The sequence below is a fragment of the Drosophila navojoa genome, chromosome 3 (assembly GCF_054131105.1).
Source record: "Drosophila navojoa isolate 15081-1374.11 chromosome 3, UAZ_NAV_1.0, whole genome shotgun sequence".
NCBI lineage: Eukaryota > Metazoa > Arthropoda > Insecta > Diptera > Drosophilidae > Drosophila > Drosophila navojoa.
In genome coordinates this window covers 24,226,920-24,248,378 of record NC_142891.1, presented here as the reverse complement: position 1 = coordinate 24,248,378, position 21,459 = coordinate 24,226,920, and the positions used below count along the sequence as shown (strand labels likewise).

General features: G+C 40.8%; 4 protein-coding genes, 1 long non-coding RNA gene and 2 pseudogenes across 5 annotated transcripts; 4 read left to right on the top strand and 3 right to left on the bottom strand.

Annotated features, from left to right (window-relative positions):
* Positions 1-5,373: 5,373 nt before the first annotated feature.
* On the bottom strand, positions 5,374-5,523 carry LOC108649757 (uncharacterized). Its single transcript, XM_018098790.3, has one exon. It carries the CDS (start codon positions 5,516-5,518, stop codon positions 5,375-5,377), a length of 144 nt encoding a protein of 47 aa, XP_017954279.1. The 5' UTR covers positions 5,519-5,523; the 3' UTR covers position 5,374.
* Positions 5,524-8,894: 3,371 nt separating this feature from the next.
* LOC115562969 (uncharacterized) lies at positions 8,895-9,315 on the bottom strand. The gene is made up of 3 exons (XR_016196544.1): positions 9,160-9,315; positions 9,065-9,093; positions 8,895-8,979 (listed from the first exon to the last, which is right to left on the bottom strand). It is a non-coding gene; the product is annotated as an uncharacterized LOC115562969 (long non-coding RNA).
* Positions 9,316-9,970: 655 nt separating this feature from the next.
* On the top strand, positions 9,971-11,035 carry LOC115562972 (uncharacterized). The gene has a single exon (XM_089257917.1). It carries the CDS (start codon positions 9,997-9,999, stop codon positions 11,032-11,034), a length of 1,038 nt encoding a protein of 345 aa, XP_089114043.1. The 5' UTR covers positions 9,971-9,996; the 3' UTR covers position 11,035.
* Positions 11,036-12,333: 1,298 nt separating this feature from the next.
* Positions 12,334-12,683, top strand: LOC149091917 (serine protease inhibitor Kazal-type 1 pseudogene; annotated as a pseudogene).
* An 833-nt stretch (positions 12,684-13,516) lies between these two features.
* On the top strand, positions 13,517-13,879 carry LOC149091916 (leech-derived tryptase inhibitor C-like). The gene has a single exon (XM_089258088.1). It carries the CDS (start codon positions 13,573-13,575, stop codon positions 13,765-13,767), a length of 195 nt encoding a protein of 64 aa, XP_089114214.1. The 5' UTR covers positions 13,517-13,572; the 3' UTR covers positions 13,768-13,879.
* Positions 13,880-14,457: 578 nt separating this feature from the next.
* LOC149091915 (leech-derived tryptase inhibitor C pseudogene) lies at positions 14,458-14,810 on the top strand (annotated as a pseudogene).
* Positions 14,811-18,832: 4,022 nt separating this feature from the next.
* Positions 18,833-20,396, bottom strand: Grl40a (Gustatory receptor-like 40a). The gene is made up of 3 exons (XM_030385224.2): positions 19,399-20,396; positions 19,182-19,343; positions 18,833-19,120 (listed from the first exon to the last, which is right to left on the bottom strand). The coding sequence occupies exons 1-3, from the start codon at positions 20,356-20,358 to the stop codon at positions 19,010-19,012; spliced, it is 1,233 nt and encodes a 410-aa protein (XP_030241084.1). The 5' UTR covers positions 20,359-20,396; the 3' UTR covers positions 18,833-19,009.
* Between the last annotated feature and the right edge of the window lie 1,063 nt (positions 20,397-21,459).

Below are 21,459 nucleotides of genomic sequence, written 5' to 3'. Positions count from 1 at the left end.
GATGCAAATGCAACAGTACTCACAACAACAAGCTTCGAGCACTGAGCGTCGGCTTCGTTAGATCAAGCCGAACTGTTGAGCGAACGAATGAGGAGAGAGAAAGAGTGAGCAAATGAGCGCACCTTCTTTACACCGATTCTGCTTATGTATGTGTGTATAACAATTCGGCTACTGTACGACCTTAGCTTGATCAAGCCGAAGCACTGAGAGAATGAATGAACATCTGAAAGGAGAGAGCGAAAGTGTGCGAATGAACGCAATCTCTTTGCTTAGACTTACAGCTTAATTGCGCTCGACCTCTTTATGTTGTTATACGTATGTATGCATTCTATATGTACATATGTATGTCTATACATTATATGCATATAAACAAGCCAAAGGGCCACAATAGCCAATGCTGAATTTAAAGTTATTTTATATTAACTCAAAAGTCTAATAAATAAATAATAGAAAAATACATATAATTCTTTACTTATTATATATTATATTTATAAAAATTTTAAACAAATTTAATTGTAAATTCAATCTAATAATATATTCATTATATATAATCACAAATGGAATTGAACAGAAATCAAAATTAAGTCATATTACATAGAGAAAGCTCATACTTAGCTTTGCCAATTCAACGACATCCACTTTACTATAAACGAAACTCAGATTTAGTAAAATTCGGAGAAAATAAATATGAAAATATTGAGCTAGCAGAGAGTTGCGGCAGTAAAAGGTTTTCTGTCCATCTCCATTCAATATATCATAATGCAGTTCCATTAGCAGCTGCTATTTGTGGATTTGTGCCGGGATCCATTTATAACGCCTGCATATGCATGACGTCGACTATTGTCGTCTATCGGCCGCGGCCCCAGCCCCGGCCCCGGCCCCGGCCCCGTCCTGGCATAAATCAGAAGTGGAGCGAGTGGCCGGGACATTTCTCATGCGCACACATGACTTGGCTTGCAATTAAGAGAAATATATTAGTCTCGCAGCTGATTTAATTATTTAACAATGAAGTCCAAGCGCGAGTGCCGGGATAACCAACAGGCCACGCCCATAAACAAGCGAAATGACCAATTCCAGCTACAGCTTCAGCTACAGTTACAGTTACAGTTCGAGTTCGAGTTCCAGCTGCCAGCTCGACCCATCTAAGCGCTTCAGACAACCGCATCACAGTCAGACAAAAGCATCAACTGGGCCAGCCAAAGGGGCGGGGGGAGAGGTGGAAGGGGGTGGGGGCATAGGAGGCTGGGCTGTGTGTAATTGCAGCAGCGCGCATAATTCATATCAAATGACCATTTTAAAATCCTTTTATTTCGTTGCGTCGTCCTGGGGGGCTGCACAGGGGCGGGGCAGCCCACAGCCCCAAAATATTTGAAATAATAATTCTTCGAGATAAATTACCCCAAAAACAGGTGTGTGTGTGCGCCACTCTAAATTGCCCGGCTCCGGGCCTGGCTGGGGCGGGTGTGGGCTCGGGTCCGGGTCGGAGTCTGGGTCCGGGCATGGGTACTGCCGTTGGTCGTAGTTCTGGTTATGGTTATGGTCGGTTATGGTCTTAGTGCTAGCCTCACAGCGCGAGACAATGACACAGAGCCGCAACAACAACAACAACAACAACTACAATAGCACCAGCAACAAGAGCAACTAAGGCTGGCCATCACTCCTCCAACCAATCCCAGTGCCTGTTCCAGTTCTGCGCCCGGACACCGTTTCCCATTCGAGCTCGTGCGCTGGCAGTCGGTCAGTGGACAGTCGTCGAATAGCAGCAGCAGCAGCGGCAGCAGCAGCGGATGAGCTTAAGTGCTCGCCTTCTGGCTGCTCCTCGCTCTGCGTTTGGCATTTAGCATCAGGAAATTATGCTGACGCTGCCAACTACGGGCCAAGCTGCGTCCATGGCCAGGGCAATCAGCGGCGTCTGCAGATGTGCATGCACATGTCCATGTCCCTCGTATCTGTCTCATATCTGCTGCTGAGTTGCTCTCTCTCTCTCTGTCTCTGCGTCTCTCTCTCTGTCTCTGCGTCTCTCTCTCTGTCTCTTTCTCTTGCAACGCCCGCTCTAATGAGTTGCCGTGCCTCGCCAGGGCATATGTTGTCCCCCAGTGGGACACCGTGGCTGCCGAGCTGCATTTCTCGCTTGATTGCCAGCCCGCTGGCCCGCCGGCTGCTCTGTCACACATCTGGGTGCAAATTATGGCACATTTCAAATACATAGCGCCCCACTACACTGAGAGAAGATTTATGGAATAAATTACAAAATATTTAATTTAGTATATTATATATTATTAGATAATTATAGATAGATATTATATTATTTTAGATAAATGTACATACCATAAAATAAAATAATTAAAAAATTTTGTATTAGACCAGAATTTAAAATTAAATTTTATATAAAAATAATTAATTAATATTTGTTGTTTAATTCATTCATATTTATATACATTTATAATTATATTTGCTGCACTAAATAATTTTCAAAATAATTTGATTCATTTATATTTATATACAAATAAAAATAAACAAAATTTGAGCAAAAATATATATAAATAAATTATAAAACTGATATTTGAATACTTTGTATAATATATGTACATAGTTTTATGAAATAATTTTATTATTTAATTAATCAATATAGAAATAGTTTGACTTCCTTAAATCAAATTTTTATTAAAATTTTAATACAACGTTTATAATATATAATATAATAATTTGTAAAAATTTAACATGCTTAACATTTTTTTTATAATTTTTAATTTTCATATTAAAATTAATTTAAATATTAAAATATTTCAATTCTTTGAAAATAATAGATTGACAATTTCGATAGCCATTTTCATTGTCAACTTAACAATTAAATTAATAAACAATTTAGTAATAGAATACTGAACTTTTTATCTATTTCATCACTTAGAACTTAGACTAATTATTCTCAGTGTAATTCGCACTGTAAAATGTGCCGAGCTCTGCAGCAAGAAAGAGAGCGCGATAATCGCATAAAAGTTTACATTTATGAATCTCCGGCTAGGTTCGGATAGGTGCAGAGCTCAACGGCGCACACACACACACACGCACACACACACCCATACACACATATGACCGCATGCAGCGAGTGTGGCAGTCACAAACACCTCGGCCGTAAAACATTTGGCTGACGGCAGCATACAAAGACTGACGGACCAAAGAAAGGACGGACAGCTGTTTGCGGATAGAGGAGGCTTGGCTCTGGGTGGCAGCAGCTCGGACTAGGCGCAAATGCAACAGCAAATGAGAGAGGGACATAGAGAGAGAGAGAGAGAGAAGGAGAGAAAGAGAGAGTCGGTAGATAGAATGAGGGGGGAAATGAGGCGGAATCTGGCAGGGACGAAAACAAAAAGGCGCGAAAATCCATTCGCACATAAAATGCGCCGCAGTGTGCATTATTTTAATGTCACTGATAAATCATTTTTATGTCGGTGCTAAATCAAAAGATGGACGAGCAAACGCCGTATTTCAAGCGTAGCAGCACGGGCACGACTCTGCTCCTGGAGCATGGTGTATGACACACACATACACACACACACACACACTCATATATGCAACTGCAAGTGGTGCAAGGTGCGCTGGTCGGTGGGCTGGGGTTGGGTTCGGGTCGGGTCGAGCCGGGTTGGCGTTGCATTCGTCCATTAAAATGCGCTCCGGTGTCCAAAACACAAGCACAAAGGTGTGCTCAGAGCTCTGTTGCCTGCCAGCCCACCTGCCCACCTGCCCACCTGCCCGAGCCACGTTTATTTATTATTAACACAAAAAAGACCCCCAGGACGAATTGCAGTTGCGAGTGAGCGAACCGGCGAGCCAGCGAGCCAGCCTCCGGGCCTAGGACCCTACCAGGCGTTCTCTCAGCTCTGCCGCCCACCCCCCAACCCCTCACCCTTTGGTACGCGCAAGTGCGCTGAGTGGCTCATAATTCGTCGTCGTCGTCGTCGTCGTCGTCGCTTCTCCACTGCAGAAATTCATCTGTTTGTGGTTCAAACACGTGCCGTGCCAGAAATAATGTGCGCCAGAATCAGCAACGACTAATGGGGCTACATAGCGCGCACTGCCCTGCCCTGCCCTCGCCTCCCCTCCTCATCCACTGCCTACACTTGGCACTTTTTGGGGCTCAACTGCACACCGAAATGCTTTTCTTTTAACCTCTGTGCTGCTGGAGTATATCTAAAGAGCAGCTAATAGGTAAATGCATATTGCAATAGTTAAAGGAAAGTGAGAGCCGAAGTAGGCACGATTGCCCCAAATGTGTGCTATGGAAAATGAATTACTACGGTGCAGGGATCGCTGCGAGATTCAATATAAAATATATACTCTGATGTAAAAAGTAAAATAAAGAAATACTCCATATGCAAAAGATGCAAATTTCAAATATAAACTCTAAATATTTGTATTATTATTGAAATGAGTTTATCTCTCATTGCAGGTTTATCAATTGGAAAACAGCTCTAGGAGTTCAGATTGCTATAAAGTATATATAAGAAAAATAATAAAAAAAAATGATAAATGAATTTCAATTAGTCAATTTATAGTTTAAGATGTTTTAATTAAGATAGTTTCATTTAAATATAAATAATAAATTATTAAATAATATTAAAATTATTTAAAATATATATAAATAATCTATAAGAACTCTATCAAGCCATCAAAAAGTGCATAATTTATTTTGTAGTTTTTTAAGTGAAGTTAAAATGAATGCTGTATAAATTATATTTATCAATTATATTGGTATATTTAACATATATGTGGCTTTACTTTATTTTAATTACCGCTTTTATTTATATTTATATTTTATAAGATATTAATTTTGTTATTTTCTTAAAGTTTAAAAATCTAATACGATTGACTACTATAACTATTTTTACTATATTATGTATATTTTTATTAAAATTTAAGTTGTGTTAATTAATTAACTACTTTAATCAGTTGGCTTCAAATTTGATATATAAAAGAAATTTATGATTTTAGCATATTCTTATTTAAGAATTTATTGATTTTAGATGTACGATTTCATCTTTAGAATATACAACGTTTATTGTGTATTTACATAAATAGGCAAAGAATTTATGTATTAGCAAAACAAACGATATAATTTGATTGTCTCTATCGATAATGCTTTAATTACTAATTTTTTATTTATTTTTTATTTAAAGATTGTGTGCATAGCAAGGATGCATACCAAGGTTCCCTACATAGTTGTTCGATCGATACATTCTACGACCTCTCGAGAACCTTTGAAACGCGCAAATAATGTGTAAAACTCGAAAATTTATGGAAACTTAATGCGCTCTTCAATTTAATTCGCTGCTTCAACTCATTATTTGTTGTGGGTCCTAGTTTGGGTGGCTCGTCATCAGGAAGAGGAGAGCTTGCGCAGCAGAAACGGAGTTATCCTTATGGCGGCACAGAGCACGGCAAACACTATGAAGCTGGCCCGAACCTCGTCCTTGGCGCGCATCTCGACCTGCGCCGGCTCGATTTGCTTAAGGCGCATCATGGCGAATGCTTCGGGGAGCAGAGATTGATCATATATATAGGATTTTCGGTATGTATACAGATGTGCATATGCTCACCTATTCACTTGAAACGTTTATCGCGATTTGGCTTAATGGAAATTTGGAAGTTTTCTTTTCGTTATTCGATTCTCAACAAACTGGCTCACATTTATATGCTTAGACAACATTTGACACAAGAGTCAAGGATAGCAAAACTGTGTGTTCTGATATAGTAGAGCTCTAGCTGAATTTCAAAATACTCGTTTCATTATAGGAAATAAAATTATGAGATATATTTCCATGAATTTCTTGGTGTAGACTCTTTATATAGATGCTTGGCTTTCCGAGTTCCAATTCTAGTCAATGAAGATGATAATCTTTGTGAGATATATTCCTCCTATTTATCTGATCACGAGAGCATGTCTGTAAGGTATCCTGATGTGACTGTAATCAAACATGTTCATACTTTTTATATTCGAAGCAGTTTGACTAGAATAATAGATATCTCGGATTCCTCAGATTCAGATCTGAACTCTCTTAGCTTAGTAATCTTATATGCAGGAATCACATTTCCTTATAGGTGCAATACAATTCCATCTTTACAATCCTAAATTTCATTACTCTCGAAATAGGAGAGGAAAACGCTCAAGGCCTTGGACTAATTGAATTGAGCTGTAGCAACTAAAGAGCTGACCCACGCACAGGTGATGCAATTATGTTTGTGGTTCTTTCAAAAGCAGCGTTTAACTTCCACTTAAGTGTGATTTCGATAAACAACAGCCACAGCAACAGCAACAACAACAGCAACAACAACAACAACAACAACAACATCAAGTGCTGTCGAGTGCAGAGCTTGGGCCTTAAGCTGCTGAAGGCTGACAAGGGGAATATAAATCAAATAAACAAACCTCATTAACATATTATCAGCATCAAATTGTGACACGGCCCGTCATTTTGGGTTCAAGTGAGAAATCTGTCACGAGGCATTAAATCGCCGAAGGCAGCCGACAAAGCCGCAAGACCAAGTCGATTTGACTTCTTCCAGCTGGCTAAGGTTGAGGAGGCGCTAATGGAGATGGAATTCCCGGTATCCGGGACACACACACACACACGCACGCACACCCCAGGATAATTATGCGTGTAAACAAGCGTGATGATAGTACGCTGACGTATGACGGCTCAAGGGTTGTGATTTAAATGGCAAGCCACCTTTCCTGAGCTGATGAAATGCTCAACTACTGCACAACAAATTGCCGAAAATTCCTAAAGACGCTCGCGCCCTTCCGCCGTCAACGGCAGCAGCAGCAGGAGCAGCAGCAGTCGCTTGTTTTCCGGCTGATTTATTCGTGTTGTGTTTACGTATACGTGTGCGTGTGTGTGTGTGTGTGTGAGTTGGCAACAATTAGAAAAGTTACCGCAGGATGTGCGCACAACTCGCAGCAGCTCTGAGTCTGAGTCTGAGTCCTTCGGCTGCCTTCCCTGCTCTGGGCCGTTGCGCTGTGCGTTTTAATTTGACGAAAGACTGATGACATCTCATTAATATTCATTGCCGCTGCAAGGCGCTGGGATTTGTGGCCATATATCCTGTTTATGCCCGACTTTATTCATGGCGCCGCCAAATAGTTGCTTCAATCTCAAGCTGCTGCTGAAGGGGCTTACCGCTTGGGCTGCTCCTGCGTGGGAGTCTTGATGAGTTGTGATTCTAACGAGCTGTTAAATGCTTTTCACTTGACTGTGAAAGCGGGCTAGAGATCTGCTTGAAGGGATTGAGCTATCTTAAGTAACTCCCTTGCCTTTTCGATTAGACTAGATTATTGCTGGCAAACTAATAGCAATTTTAGTGGCTAACATAACTGCCGGCTTAGCCACTTGGCCACATCATCGTCATCTTGGCTGAAACCTGCGACTGCCCATATATTTAGCATATTTAAAATCTAACCGTAATCCACTTTTGTTTAGCAGTTTATGGTCCGGCCCGCGATGCCCATAAGTATTTCAAATTAACGACGACACTTCAAAATAATTATGAGGCACATGACGCCGGGCGAGGACAATGGGATGCCGAAGCCACTGAGGAGGCCCAAGATGCTAAAGATGCTGAAGATGCTGAAAAGCCGGAGCATTTAGCTCAGGCAGCAAACGGTGTGTGTACTTACCGCTGGCACTTTTAAGATGCTGCCGTGACATATTTATGAAGTTCAATTATCATAAAATGCAAATGAAATCGTCATGCCCGAAAACGTCAACGTAGACCCCGTCCTGACCCCTGCCCCCTCCCTGTCCCCCGTGACCTTCTTTCGTAAACCCAAGCAGCACACGCTGCAACCCCAAGGCGCAATAAAACAAAACAAGCCTAAGCGAGGCCAGGTAATGCCACCTCCCCCTCCCCCACCCACCGTACGGGCCCAGGGGCTGAGACATGGCCAAAATTAAGCAATTTACTTGCGATATCCGCCAGCCACGCATCCCGCATCCCGCATCCCGCACACCCCCCCGAGCTCCCTGGCCTTTTGGCAGCTGCTCCAACTGGGCGCGAGACATCCACAAAGACGCAGACGTCAGCCAGTGTTCCGTCTGTCTGCGTCTGTCCGTGTCTGAGTGGGTTCTGGGTGTGGTGAATTTTATCTGTCGACTGGCGCTATTAAAAGAAATTACGCTCAAAACTAAATTGCGGGCCAGCACAAAAGGTGCAACAGTAGAGAGAGGAGGGAACCCCGCCCCCGCCCATTGAAATGAGAAACGATTATGTTGGGGGCCTGAGCCAGGCGAAGCATAAAGAAACGCCGAAGAACAACAGAAGAGAACTTTTTAACTTGTTTGCGTGTTGCTATTTACAAGTCCTGTGGGACCCGGCGGAGCACCGGGGCGCGGGCTGGGGCTCGAATACGGTCACACAGGTAGCGCCAATGCCGCATTGCTGATGTTTGCGTTTTTCTTTTGCATTGTTTTTGCTTATTTTCTGTTCAGTTTCGGCATTTGGCGTTCGTCTCGTCTCTCACTTGTCGCCTTTTGTTTTGGTTTCTCAGTTTGGCGTTAGTTTTTCGCGGGACATCTGCTCGAGGTGGAGTGAGAGAGAGAGAGGGAGACAGAGAGAAGAGAGAGAACAGCAGTATTGCTGTCCATATTATGGTAATTTAGTAGCGTAATTTTGCGGAAATTGATGCTGGACGAGCTCAAGGCTCGAGGCTCGTTGGGTGGAGGTCATGCTGCTGGCCAGGATCTCTCCCTACTCTGCATAATATTTGTCTTTTTAATATGTATTTAAATGTAAACAGATACAAGAAACACAAAAACCCTTGCTTTGATGGAAATACCAAGAAAAACATTACGCATACGCCATGTCACACAAAAAAGAAAAACTTGCATAAATATATAGAATATACAAAAAATATTGTTTTTTTATTGCACTAAAATACAGCTGAACGGTTTAATGGATAGCAAATGCGATGAAGAACATAAAAATCTATAAACAAAAAATATCAATAAAAATAAAATTATAAAAATCGTCGACTGTTAGGGAGAATGCAAATGCAAATCTTCTCTCTTACTCTTGCGTCAGAGGCTTCTGATAAAGTACCTGTTATGGGGCGCTCTTTACACACACAGACTTATATAGAGTATTGGGATAAATGGTAATGCATACCCGTATTCTGCTCTCACTACGAGCAGTAAGTCTTCTAACAGCCTTATAGAGAGTTGTATGGCCCAGCTCCAAAGACTTTGCACAGTTTGTTCTGAGTCTCGCAGCGCAGTGCATATTCCGTTATACAGATGGATGTAGAAGACGAGAGTCTGTTCGGCCAGCTTCAGCAAGAGAATTGTTGTAACCAAAACTAATATGTCAAGAGGCAGAAAGAGGAGATCTCGCAATTGGGCCAAGACCATATTAACGGTTCTGCTGAACATTGAATTTATTTTGTATAATATAGACATTTTTTCTTTTTATTCTTTTTTTGTTTTTTGTATTAATTTATTAATTTATTCTTATCAAATATTTGTCGCCTACTATGATGAGATACAGTATTTATCCGTAAGACGAATTAGTAATATATAAAACATAAAATTTTAATCATTTTTTATAAAAATCATTCATTTAAATTTTGTTTTAATATTTTTTAGTTTTTTTTAAGTTTCTTTTATATAAATAAAACAAATAAAATTGAATAGAAATGATCTAAACTCACATTGTTTTCTTATAGTTTATTAGGTTTAATTATCAATGACGACGCAGTCTGGCAACCCTGAATCGATTTTTTATCGCGCATCGCTAGTCTACAAATTCAATATCGATGCTTTTCATTTAAGTTTGTGAAAGCTCAACCGCAAGCAAATTCAAATTGGACTGTACAGCAACTAGCCCATACTGATTTCGGAAGTCAGAAACAATACATACATATTTATATGTATATAAGGTTTGTTTTGCACAGTCTACAATCGATTTTCGTTGGGCTTTCAGTCGATTTTAATTTGCACCATCAAAATGACATCGAATAAAAAACATAGGCGAAATAAATCAACGAAAATGGATGCAAAATCACAATGCATCAACTGGAGGACTATAAGCTCGCATCGTAAGCCGGCTAAGAGGATTAGGCATAGACTCGATAAACGGAGCAGGGGGAGAGATTCACGTAGGCAAGCATTAGAGCGAGACCAGCTGGAGGAGCTCTCTCTGCATCTAATGCAGCCTCGGTTGCCAGATCTGCCTTATGTACGCAGGAGGAACAGACAGGAAGAGTCTCAGTCCGTCGAGCTGGAAGATGGCGAGCTGTCTGACGAAGATGTTGAGATGCACTGCACTTGGGGCAGCGACTGCCGCCTCAGGCATTCGGGCAGCTCTGATATGGGCAACTACGTCATGTTTGAGCCCGTTAACTTGCCAGTGCCGCCGGACATGTACGGCACATGTATGGGGGCTCTGTCGCCCGACGCAGGCTGGAAGCACGAGACGGAGCGGAAGGGCTCCTTCGATAGAAGTCGGAAGCATAAAGACGGCGGGCGTTTGGCCAAGTGTGAGGACAACGAACAGTCCCTGATGGAGTTGAACGATTTGGACACAGATCCCTACTACACGCATCACGAGCAGACTGAGGAACGCTCACCTCCACGGAGCTCAATGGACTGCCCAAATCATCCACCCAGCCCGTACCACAGTAGCCTGACGCGTTGGCGCGGGTGCAACATGTTGGATTGGCAATCGAGCAGCAGAAGTAGTAGCAGCAGCTCTCCCGATTACTCCTCCACCACGAACTCGATGAGTTCCTCGTCGCCCACGGCAATGTGCTCAGCCAATCCACTCAAACGCAAGCTGTACCGTAAGCAAAGGGGCTGCAGGTGGAACACTTACTTATCCTCGGACAGCGATTCCTCAAGCTATAGATCCAGCACACCGTCCTCTGAGCAGAGCTATTCCTCCTTGGATGTGGACATGGACAGCATCAATTCGAATTACCCGAACTCAATGAGAAAGACTAAAGCAGATGCTGCACCTCCGTCGAAGAGTCGAAAAACTCTCTAAATAGTTGCATTAAGCATATGAAATAATTTATATAAATTGACTTCACATTTATAATTGGATTTTGAAATTCCAGCAAATGGCAATATTTTTATACCCTGAACCCATTGAAAATGGGAAATCAGGGTATAAGGTTTTGTGTAAAAGTATGTAACAGGCAGAAGGAATCATCGCAGACCCCATAAAGTATATATATTCTTGATCAGCACGACGAGCTGAGTCGATATAGCCCTGTCCGTCTGTCCGTCCGTCCGTCCGTATGAACGCATACGTGCATACTCGTGTATACCATACGCAGTACGAGTTTGCTTTATTTTATCGATAACTCATCCGATAACTTTTTTATCGAGAATAATCGAAAAATTGATTTTGTTTTTTGAGCCTCATCGGAGTACTATTAGACGTGGAGACTTCAGATTTACTGTGTATATACATATGATGAATACAAACATTTTGTAATCAACAGATTTTGGATACCACGCCCCCTTCGCCCCCAATTTGTAAAAAACGTATTTCAAGTACTAGAGACTAGTGCTTTGGAATGTAAGCACATTTTGACCATATAACTACGCCCTAAATTAAAGTAATTTCATTAAGATCGTGTGTTTTTAAAAGAAGTTATTCACCAAGTAAATTCTCATACTATTGCCCACTGCAGCGCAGCCCAAGCGCAGTTAGCAGAGCGTGGGTGCGTGAGGGTGGATGCAAGTGGAAAACATTTCCGGATGAGCAAGCCATCAGTCAGTGCGCCGAGAGCTGTTGACACCACTTTGGGGGCCAGCGTCATGAGAAGATGCAAAAGTTGCAAAGTGATTTTTATCTGCTCCAAAGTTTAGTCTTCATCTCGTCGCTGTTGCTGTTGCTGTTGTCCGTCTTGTCCGTCCGTCTTTCCATCTGTCCGTATAAACGCAATTTTTTTCTTAAAGCTAGAGACTTGCAATTTGAAACACATACTCGGGTATATCTCAGATTTATAAGGTGTTAAACTTGAGAGCGTGGCAATCCGCAAAAGTTTATATCTCTTAATAATACATAGAAACTAAAAAATTTAGATAATAAAGTTACTTGTCACCCGACTGCAACGCTCTTGTTTTTGTGTTTTCTTCGCCTTCGATTGATTGGCTTTGCTCTGATAATTGAATTACTTAATACCAAGACTAACGAATTTGGTTCGCTTCATGCAATACCTGCCAAAGAATTGCCACATCCCATTTTCCATTTTAATAAAATTAACCACAGTTCCGGATTAATCGTTAACAGGTTACTCGTTCTGAGAGCTTATAAAAACACGCCAACAATTGATGAACAATTTAAAGTTGTTTCAGCACTTCTTAAAAGTTGATCATCATCATGCAGTTCTTCGCTATCATCGCCCTCAGTGTGCTGATCCTGAATCCTGTCACTGCTTTCCCGTTATGTCCCTGTCCTTTAATCTATAGTCCTGTCTGCGGCAGCGATGGCGTAACATATGTCAATGAGTGCCAGTTGGATTGTGTTGCTAAGGAGGCGGCAGCGAACGGTGTCAAAATAGTCAAATTACACGATGGACCATGTTAGATGTTGGACCCAAATCGGGTGATACAAACTTAAAAGTGAATTGAATTCTAATAGTTTATTTTAAATATGAAGCCAAATAAACATTATTTCAAACACCGCGAGATAACACCAATTCTAGTTGATTCTTTTCTAAGGTTTCTTTGATTTTTCAGTTTCGCAATGTCATATATGACATGAAATTACTTCCCTTATGTACAGGTGTTTCTTATTTTACTTTTTTTTGTTGTAGTAATTATACTCATTCACGAAAGTGAATTAGTATATTGGTTTTGTGCGAGGTCCGTCTTGTCCGTCCGTCTTTCCATCTGTCCGTATAAACGCAATTTTTTTCTTAAAGCTAGAGACTTGCAATTTGAAACACATACTCGGGTATATCTCAGATTTATAAGGTGTTAAACTTGAGAGCGTGGCAATCCGCAAAAGTTTATATCTCCTAATAATAGCTAGAAACTTTAAATTTAGATAATTAAGTTACTAGTCACCTCCTCTATCGAGTTCCCAAAAAAAAACTGTTATGCCTCTTTGGGGACCTAGCATATTGAAAACTTCCCCGTAATTTACCGTTAGCTCGTTCTAAAAATGAGCTCTGTATGCCCAGTAGGGGCGTGGCAAATCGGGAAAAACTGCATTTTCTACAGTATTAGAGCTAAACTTAGCTGCTAAATTGTTGATGGGATGTGAATGAGTATCCCTCAATCGGTAACGCCCGACTGCAACGCTCTTGTTTTTGTGTTTACTTCGCCTTCGATTGATTGGCTTTGCTCTGATAATTGAATTACTTAATACCAAGACTAACGAATTTGGTTCGCTTCATGCAATACCTGCTAAAGAATTGCCACATCCCATTTTCCATTTTAATAAAATTAACCACAGTTCCGGATTAATCGTTAACAGGTTACTCGTTCTGAGAGCTTATAAAAACACGCCAGCAATTGATGAACAATTTAAAGTTGTTTCAGCACTTCTTAAAAGTTGATCATCATCATGCAGTTCTTCGCTATCATCGCCCTCAGTCTGCTGATTCTGAATCCTGTCACTGCTTTCCGGTTATGTCCCTGTCCTTTAATCATTCGTCCTGTCTGCGGCAGCGATGGCGTAACATATGGCAATGAGTGCGGATTGTATTGTGCTGCAGCGCACGGTGTCAAAGTAGTCAAAGTACACGATGGACCATGTTAGATGTTGGACCCAAATCGGGTGATACAAACTTAAAAGTGAATTGAATTCTAATAGTTTATTTTAAATATGAAGCCAAATAAACATTATTTCAAACACCGCGAGATAACACCAATTCTAGTTGATTCTTTTCTAAGGTTTCTTTGATAAAAAGAGCAACTATTTATTCAGTTTATGCGTACGGGTGTTTCTTATTTTACTTTTCTTTGTTGTAGTAATTATACTCATTCACGAAAGTGAATTAGTATATTGGTTTTGTGCGAGGTCCGTCTTGTCCGTCCGTCTTTCCATCTGTCCGTATAAACCCAATTTTTTTCTTAAAGCTAGAGACTTGCAATTTGAAACACATACTCGGGTATATCTCAGATTTATAAGTTGTTAAACTTGAGAGCGTGGCAATCCGCAAAAGTTTATATCTCTTAATAATAGCTAGAAACTTTAAATTTAGATAATAAAGTTACTTGTCACCCGACTGAAACGTTCTTGTTTTTGTGTTTTGTGCGCCTTCGATTGATTGGCTTTGCTCTGATAATTGAATTACTTAATACCAAGACTAACGAATTTGGTTCGCTTCATGCAATACCTGCTAAAGAATTGCCACATCCCATTTTAATAAAATTAACCACAGTTCCGGATTAATCGTTAACAGGTTACTCGTTCTGAGAGCTTATAAAAACACGCCAACAATTGATGAACAATTTAAAGTTGTTTCAGCACTTCTCAAAAGTTGATCATCATCATGCAGTTCTTCGCTATCATCGCCCTCAGTGTGCTGATCCTGAATCCTGTCACTGCTTTCCGGTTATGTCCCTGTCCTTTAATCATTCGTCCTGTCTGCGGCAGCGATGGCGTATTATATGGCAATGAGTGCGGATTGTATTGTGCTGCAGCGAACGGTGTCAAAGTAGTCAAAGTACACGATGGACCATGTTAGATGTTGGACCCAAATCGGGTGATACAAACTTAAAAGTGAATTGAATTCTAATAGTTTATTTTAAATATGAAGCCAAATAAACATTATTTCAAACACCGCGAGATAACGCCAATTCTAGTTGATTCTTTTCTAAGGTTTCTTTGATAAGAAGAGCAACTATTTTCCAGTTTCGCAATGTCATATATGACATGAAATTACTTCCCTTATGTACAGGTGTTTCTTTTTTATACCCTGAACCCATTGAAAATGGGAAATCAGGGTATAATGGTTTTGTTAAAAGTATGTAACAGGCAGAAGGAGGCGTGGCAGACCCCACAAAGTATATATATTCTTGATCAGGACGACAAGCTGAGTCGATTTGGCCCTGTCCGTCTGTCTGTCCGTCCGTCCGTCCGTCCGTCCGTCCGTCCGTCCGTCCGTCCGTATGTATGAACGCGTCGATTTCAGAAGATATAAGAGCTAGAGACTTCAACTTTTTTTTAAAATGTCCGTATATATCACGCGCAGATCGAGTTTATCACTAAAAAACGATAACTCATTCCGATATTTTTTTATCGATAAAAAACCTTATCGAAGATCACTTAAATAATTATATCTCCTACATCTTTAAAGCTAGAGTCTCCAAATTTAAAATGTATATTAAGACGCATGTCATACAATTTCGGTTTTTGTTAAAATTTACCCCCCACCCCCAAATCCACCCCCTCACCCTAATCTTTGTAAAAGTCGTATATCAAATACTAGAGACTTGTGCTTCGGTATACACATACATTTTAACATTATGATTACGTTCTGAAAGTTTCATTACGATCGTACGTCTAGAAATTAAATTATTCAACAAATAAGTTTTCATTATATTGCCAACACTGCAGCGCAACCAAAGCGCAATCGCCTGTATATGTGAGTGTGTGTATATGCGTGTGTTTGTTTGTATGCGTGTGTTTGTTTGTATGTGTGTGTGTGTGTGTGTGCGTGTGTGTTTGCTAATTATTATTGAAATATCAGTTGCTTGTAGGGTTCAGGGGATCTCGTAGTCGAGCTGTCTCGACTAGAGCTTTCTTACTTGTTTACTCTTTATAATGGTATAATGGTTTTGTGAAAAAGTTTGTAACAGGCAGAAGGAATCATCGCAGACCCCATAAAGTATATATATTCTTGATCAGCACGACGAGCTGAGTCGATATAGCCTTGTCCGTCTGTCCGCCCGTCCGTGTGTCCGTATGAACGCCGAGATCTCAGAAGATATAAGAGCTACAGAGCTGTAATTTTGTGTACATACTCGTGTATACCATACGCAGTACGAGTTTGCTTTATTTTATCGATAACTCATCCGATAACTTTTTTATCGAGAATAATCGAAAAATTGATTTTGTTTTTTGAGCCTCATCGGAGTACTATTAAACGTAGAGACTTCAGATTTACTGTGTATATACATATGATGAATACAAACATTTTGTAATCAACAGATTTTGGATACCACGCCCCCTTCGCCCCCAATTTGTAAAATTTCAAGTACTAGAGACTAGTGCTTTGGAATGTACACACATATATAATTACGCCCTGAAAGTTTCATTAAGATCGTATGTTTACAAAAGAAGTTATTCACCGAGTAAATCCTCATACTATTGCCCACAGTGCAGCACAGCCCAAGCGCAGTCGCTGCTTACTGCGCAGTTAGCAGAGCGCGGGCGCGTGAGGGTGGATGCATGTGTATGTATGTGTGTGTGCATAAAAGAAGTGCAGAATGATAAGAATATCAGCTTGGAGGGTTCAGGGTATCTCCTAGTCGAGCAGTCTCCACTAGAGTCTTCTTACTTGTTTAATACTCGTTGAACGAATACACTTGACTAAGATGGTGTTTAGTTTCGTATTGATTTTTATTATTCTGAGCCTGGGTTTATATACCCAGACTCATGTATAATTTCAACCCTTAAATCTAATGTATCTATTGCTGAGTGTGTAAGGCTCAGCATTGGGCTATTACATATTCTTATCTTATCGCTGAGTGTGTAAGACTCCGCGTTGGTCTATTAGCTATTCTTATCCTATCGCTGAGTTTGTAAGGCTCAGCGCTCGTCTCCTTCGTAATCTGACTCTGGGGCTGCAAGGGTTGATCTTCATTTGTCTATTTATGCAGTCCGTACATGTGGCCCTTATCTCTTCACAGCGCGCTACCTGCTAGTCGCTGAGTGCGTCGGAGGCATGTATACGATCATCGTATATTCATATGTTCATGCCTGAACACTCGTAATCTTAAAATATTGCAACCTTTTTATATAATATACACATACAAGGAAAGTAAATGTCAATGCTAAATATTATTATTTAAAGTATATTGAATATAGCCTTGAATCATTTTAAGCAACTCTTAATATCAGTTTTTCATATAAACATATATAATAATTACAGTGTAGCAGTGGTCGTGCCTCTAGGACATGGGATTGATAAGTGCTCTTCCATCTTAAGACTCACATTGTCTTAGCACCCTTGTTAGCTGGAATCCGTATACAAGAAGTTACCCGTAAGCCCTTCCTGGGCGTAACCACAAAATGTGCATTTCCCGGCAGTCACACACTGATTGCAATAAGTGTGCGTGCGTGCGTGTGTGTGTGTGTGTGTCTGGGTGTGTGTGGGTGTGGCTTCTGCTAATATCCTTGTTAATATTATTAAACATTATTTATGGATTTGTTTAATTTGTATTTAGTAACGCTTCGCATGCCAGCACCTTCCTGCCTTAGCCAGCAGCTGCCTCTACCGTTGCCTCTACCATTGCCTCTACCGTTGCGCAAAACTTAAGATCCCTGCCTGTGGTCGACTGCCTGGCAACTGGTGTTGCCTGCTGCAGTGCCGCCAGCTGGGCCAACTGTCCGCATATCCTTGCCTTGGCGTCGCTGCTGTTGTTTGTTTTCCTTTAGCGCACGTCTTAGCCCGCCATTGGTGCTTACTGTCGCGCCTTTGCCGATGTCCTGGTGGAACAATTACATGGTTTTGCCTAATGAATTTATCTGCTCATCAGCATCTCCAGCTCTCCAGCTCTCTGACTCTCTGTGTGCGTGAATCCTTGCCAGCTGTGGGTGGGGAGGGTAGCCAGAGTACATTTTATGTAGATTTCCTAACACAAATTATGTTCATTTGCCCGGCGTTGCACGTTCCTATCCCAGCAGCAGCAGCAGCAGCAGCAGGAGAAGACGCAGAGCTGCCTCCAAACTGAGTGAGAACTTTATGAAAAACCCGTTCTATGTTGACTTCATAGTCTGAGTAGCTGCAATATACCCACATACATATACAGTATATATATACATAACCCTGTCTGTTTGTATGTGCTAGTAGCCAGATGTTTCCGCTGAAAATTAGTGTTCATAAGTTTTAGAGATGGTAATGTATTCAAAATTATGGAAACTAGGCTTCAAAACAATTAATGTATTTCACATAAAATTCGAAAAAATGTCCAATACATTATTATTATATGAGAGTTAATTTGAGAGTGCAAAATATATTCCAAAATGTATTTAAATTTAGGCACTGAAAATATTTTTCAAGATTTATAACTAGATATAAAAATATATATGTATGTCTATATGTAAATATAAAAAAATGCAAGTTTATTTTTGCAACGTGAGTCTATTTTTATGATTCACTTTTTATTTAATATACTCGTATATAAAATTGTAACTATATATTATAAGAAATTAAATAAAAATATTTTGAAGGAAATATACTTGTATATAAATATTTATTTCTATAAATATATATAAAATTATACTTAGGAAATATATTTGTTTTATTTATTGTTTTATTTTTAATTCTTCATTCATTTGAATACCACAAAATATAGTATTTGTAGTTTTCATTGGATGTTTTTTGTTTATTATTTTTATTTATTATATTGTATATTCGATTTTTGTCAGCTCGAAGAATCCCGTTTTTGTTCAGGAGCACTGAACAAATTTTTCTCTATTTTTTTTTTAATTTTAAGTTTTATTTTTAGTATTATAATACTTCTTGTATTATTATTATAATTTATTTAATATTATAATTTTTTTTTAACGTGACACGCTTGATATTATTGTGCCCAAAGTTCCAGCTCTAGCAGAGACAACACACAGAAATTTGAGTTTGATCGGGGAACAATTTTATTAGAAACTTAATCGTGATTTGTGGGCAGTTTTGTTGCTCGAGCAACGAATTAATTTATAGATTAAGTTTGCATATGCAAATAATGAAAATGAGTTCGCATTCTGGTGAACCGAATCGAAGCAGCACACCATAATATATACCTAAATGTATTTTATTTATATATTTTGTTCTATATTATTCATCGTCGTCGTTGCTGTCGAAGCGCTCGTTGGTCAGTAAAATAGCATCGTTTAGATAATGGTATATAACAATCAGAGCAATAATCAGAATTTGAAGCAGTAGCAGCTGCAAGAGAAGGTCATATGGCCAATAAAATATTTCTGTTATAGCTCATTTCCATATTTACCAGAATGAAGTTGGCCAAATCAAAGCGCCAAAAGGACAAGAATTTGAAGCGAAAAGCGTCTGATAGAATATCGCGCATATTCTTGACAACGCGACGCATGGGCTTGGCCAGAGCAGAGCTCTGAGCCAGTCTTTCGCTGAGACACGTCCAGAAACGAAGGCGCTAGAAGTGAGTATGTATTAAGAGTCAACACCATGGGCATCAGTCCAATACTCACCTGTTGCTCCAGCAGCGTTTGGGCCAGCAGCAGGCAGGCATAGTCGCAGCCAATGCAGGCGTAGATGCAGGCGTTGCCCGCATAGAAGACGCGCTGCTGGCGATCGCTGAAGAGGATGTGCCAGGTGCTGCTGTAGTAGACGTAGCTGTAGAAGCCGAAGAGCAGGCAATGGGCATTGAAGCCCAGGAGCAGCAGCAGCGAGTGTTGCATGGACTCGAAGAAGTCGCTGAAGTGCTTGGCCAGCAGCTGCAGCTGCTCGCACTGGCTCAGCAGGTTGTCCAGGTGGGTGGGCGCTGCGGCTGGATCTGGGGCATTGCTGCCACCGGCCACCAGCTGCAGCTCGGTGCGCACCTGGCTCAGGGTCAGCAGCTCGTCCACGTCCGTTTGCAGCTGCGCCAAGCGCTCACGCGTCAGCCAGGCGAAGATGTTGTAGAAGCGCAGGGCGCCAGCGAGCACCAGATGGGGGAGGAAGAGCGCGGCTCCGATCATAATGTCCTTGAGCGGCGGTAGCTTGAAGTCCATTTCGTAGCCAATGTACAGGCCAAAGCTGAACAGCACGACGAACGTGGAGCCGAGCAGGCCGTAGGCAATCAGTTCCTTCACCACAGAGCGACGGCCTGAAAAGCTCGTCATGGGCAACGACACGGTCAGCTCGTTGGCCACGCCCACAGCGCGCACAGAGGCGTAGACGGCATAGCTGAACACCTTGACGCTGAGCAGCAGCTGCAGGCGCGTCAATCCGGACAGAAACGGGGAGACGTCGAGCAGCGTCTTCAGCACCGCCGAGCTCTGAAAATGCTGAGCGAAGCAGGCGGCATAGATGCAGGCCAGCACGAAGACGTTGACCACACCTGGCAGCGATATGCGATAGCGCTGCTGCTTGGAGTCGAACCAGTGCATCTGGTAGCCCGTGAGCAGGAGCAGCACATTGGCGGATCGCAGCACGCGCAGATTATTCATGCCAGAGCAGTTCAGCGTAACCAAACCCGAGCAGAGCGAACCTTTGACTGGCTTTGGCTGGTGTGCCTCATGACACAATTTCAGGTCTTATCTCTGCAGCCAACTGTGACAAATATCCCAAAATGTTCAAACACAACAATGGAACACAAGTGAAGCGTCAAGCGTCGCTCAAGCTCAATCATCACGAGCTTGTCTATGTATGGACTACTGTAGTGGGAATCTACTTTGGAGTATTTACATGTGTGGCTATTTATAAATACGAAATATCATCATGATCAGGCATTTAAAGCGTACTGAGAGAAATTATATTTTAATTACTGAGGCTTTTTACATAGGCAGTTAAAAATATTATTACCATTAGCATTACTATTCAGGCATAGCCAAAGACTATAGCTTTGCTTGTTTGCAATCTGTATTTTAGTATTTGTCAAGTCAATGTAAACAAAATTATTTTGATGCTGAATTCTAAATGTGATTTCAGCAATTACTTTATAGGCCGTGTATGTATGTATATATTTATAAAAATAATGGTAAATTAATTTATATGAAATTTTCTGAGAAGTTTTTGTAGAAGAAAAAATCAGGCCTAAGAAAAATATTTTTCAAGAAATATATAATTGATCTATAAGGAATGCGAGTTAAATGAAAATCTGATAATACAAAATGCAAAAAAAAAAAAAAATATATATATATATATATATTAATTTGATTGTCATTATATACTTAACATTTTTATTTAAATTAAATTGTTTCCAATTCAATGACAAACACAAACTGTATCAGATATGCTAAACAAATCTTGGGCAATGCAAATAGATATGATGCGCTGCTGATGATTACTTAAGTGAAGAGCCAAGTAGCTCTAAGGGCGGCGACTTGAATGAGAATTGCGTATAAAATGCCGTTGTTTGGCCGTGGAGTCAACAGGTTAAGCGAATGCCCTAAGAAAAGTCGTAAAGTTTCGGCAAAAAACAAAGAATCAACGGCAGCTCAGTAGAGGCGCAGCTGCAGCTGGGGCTGGTAGAAATTTCACATATTCCTAATTAGAGCGTGGATGCAGCATGTCGAGTGCGGCATTGCTCAACATCAAACGCCTCGAGC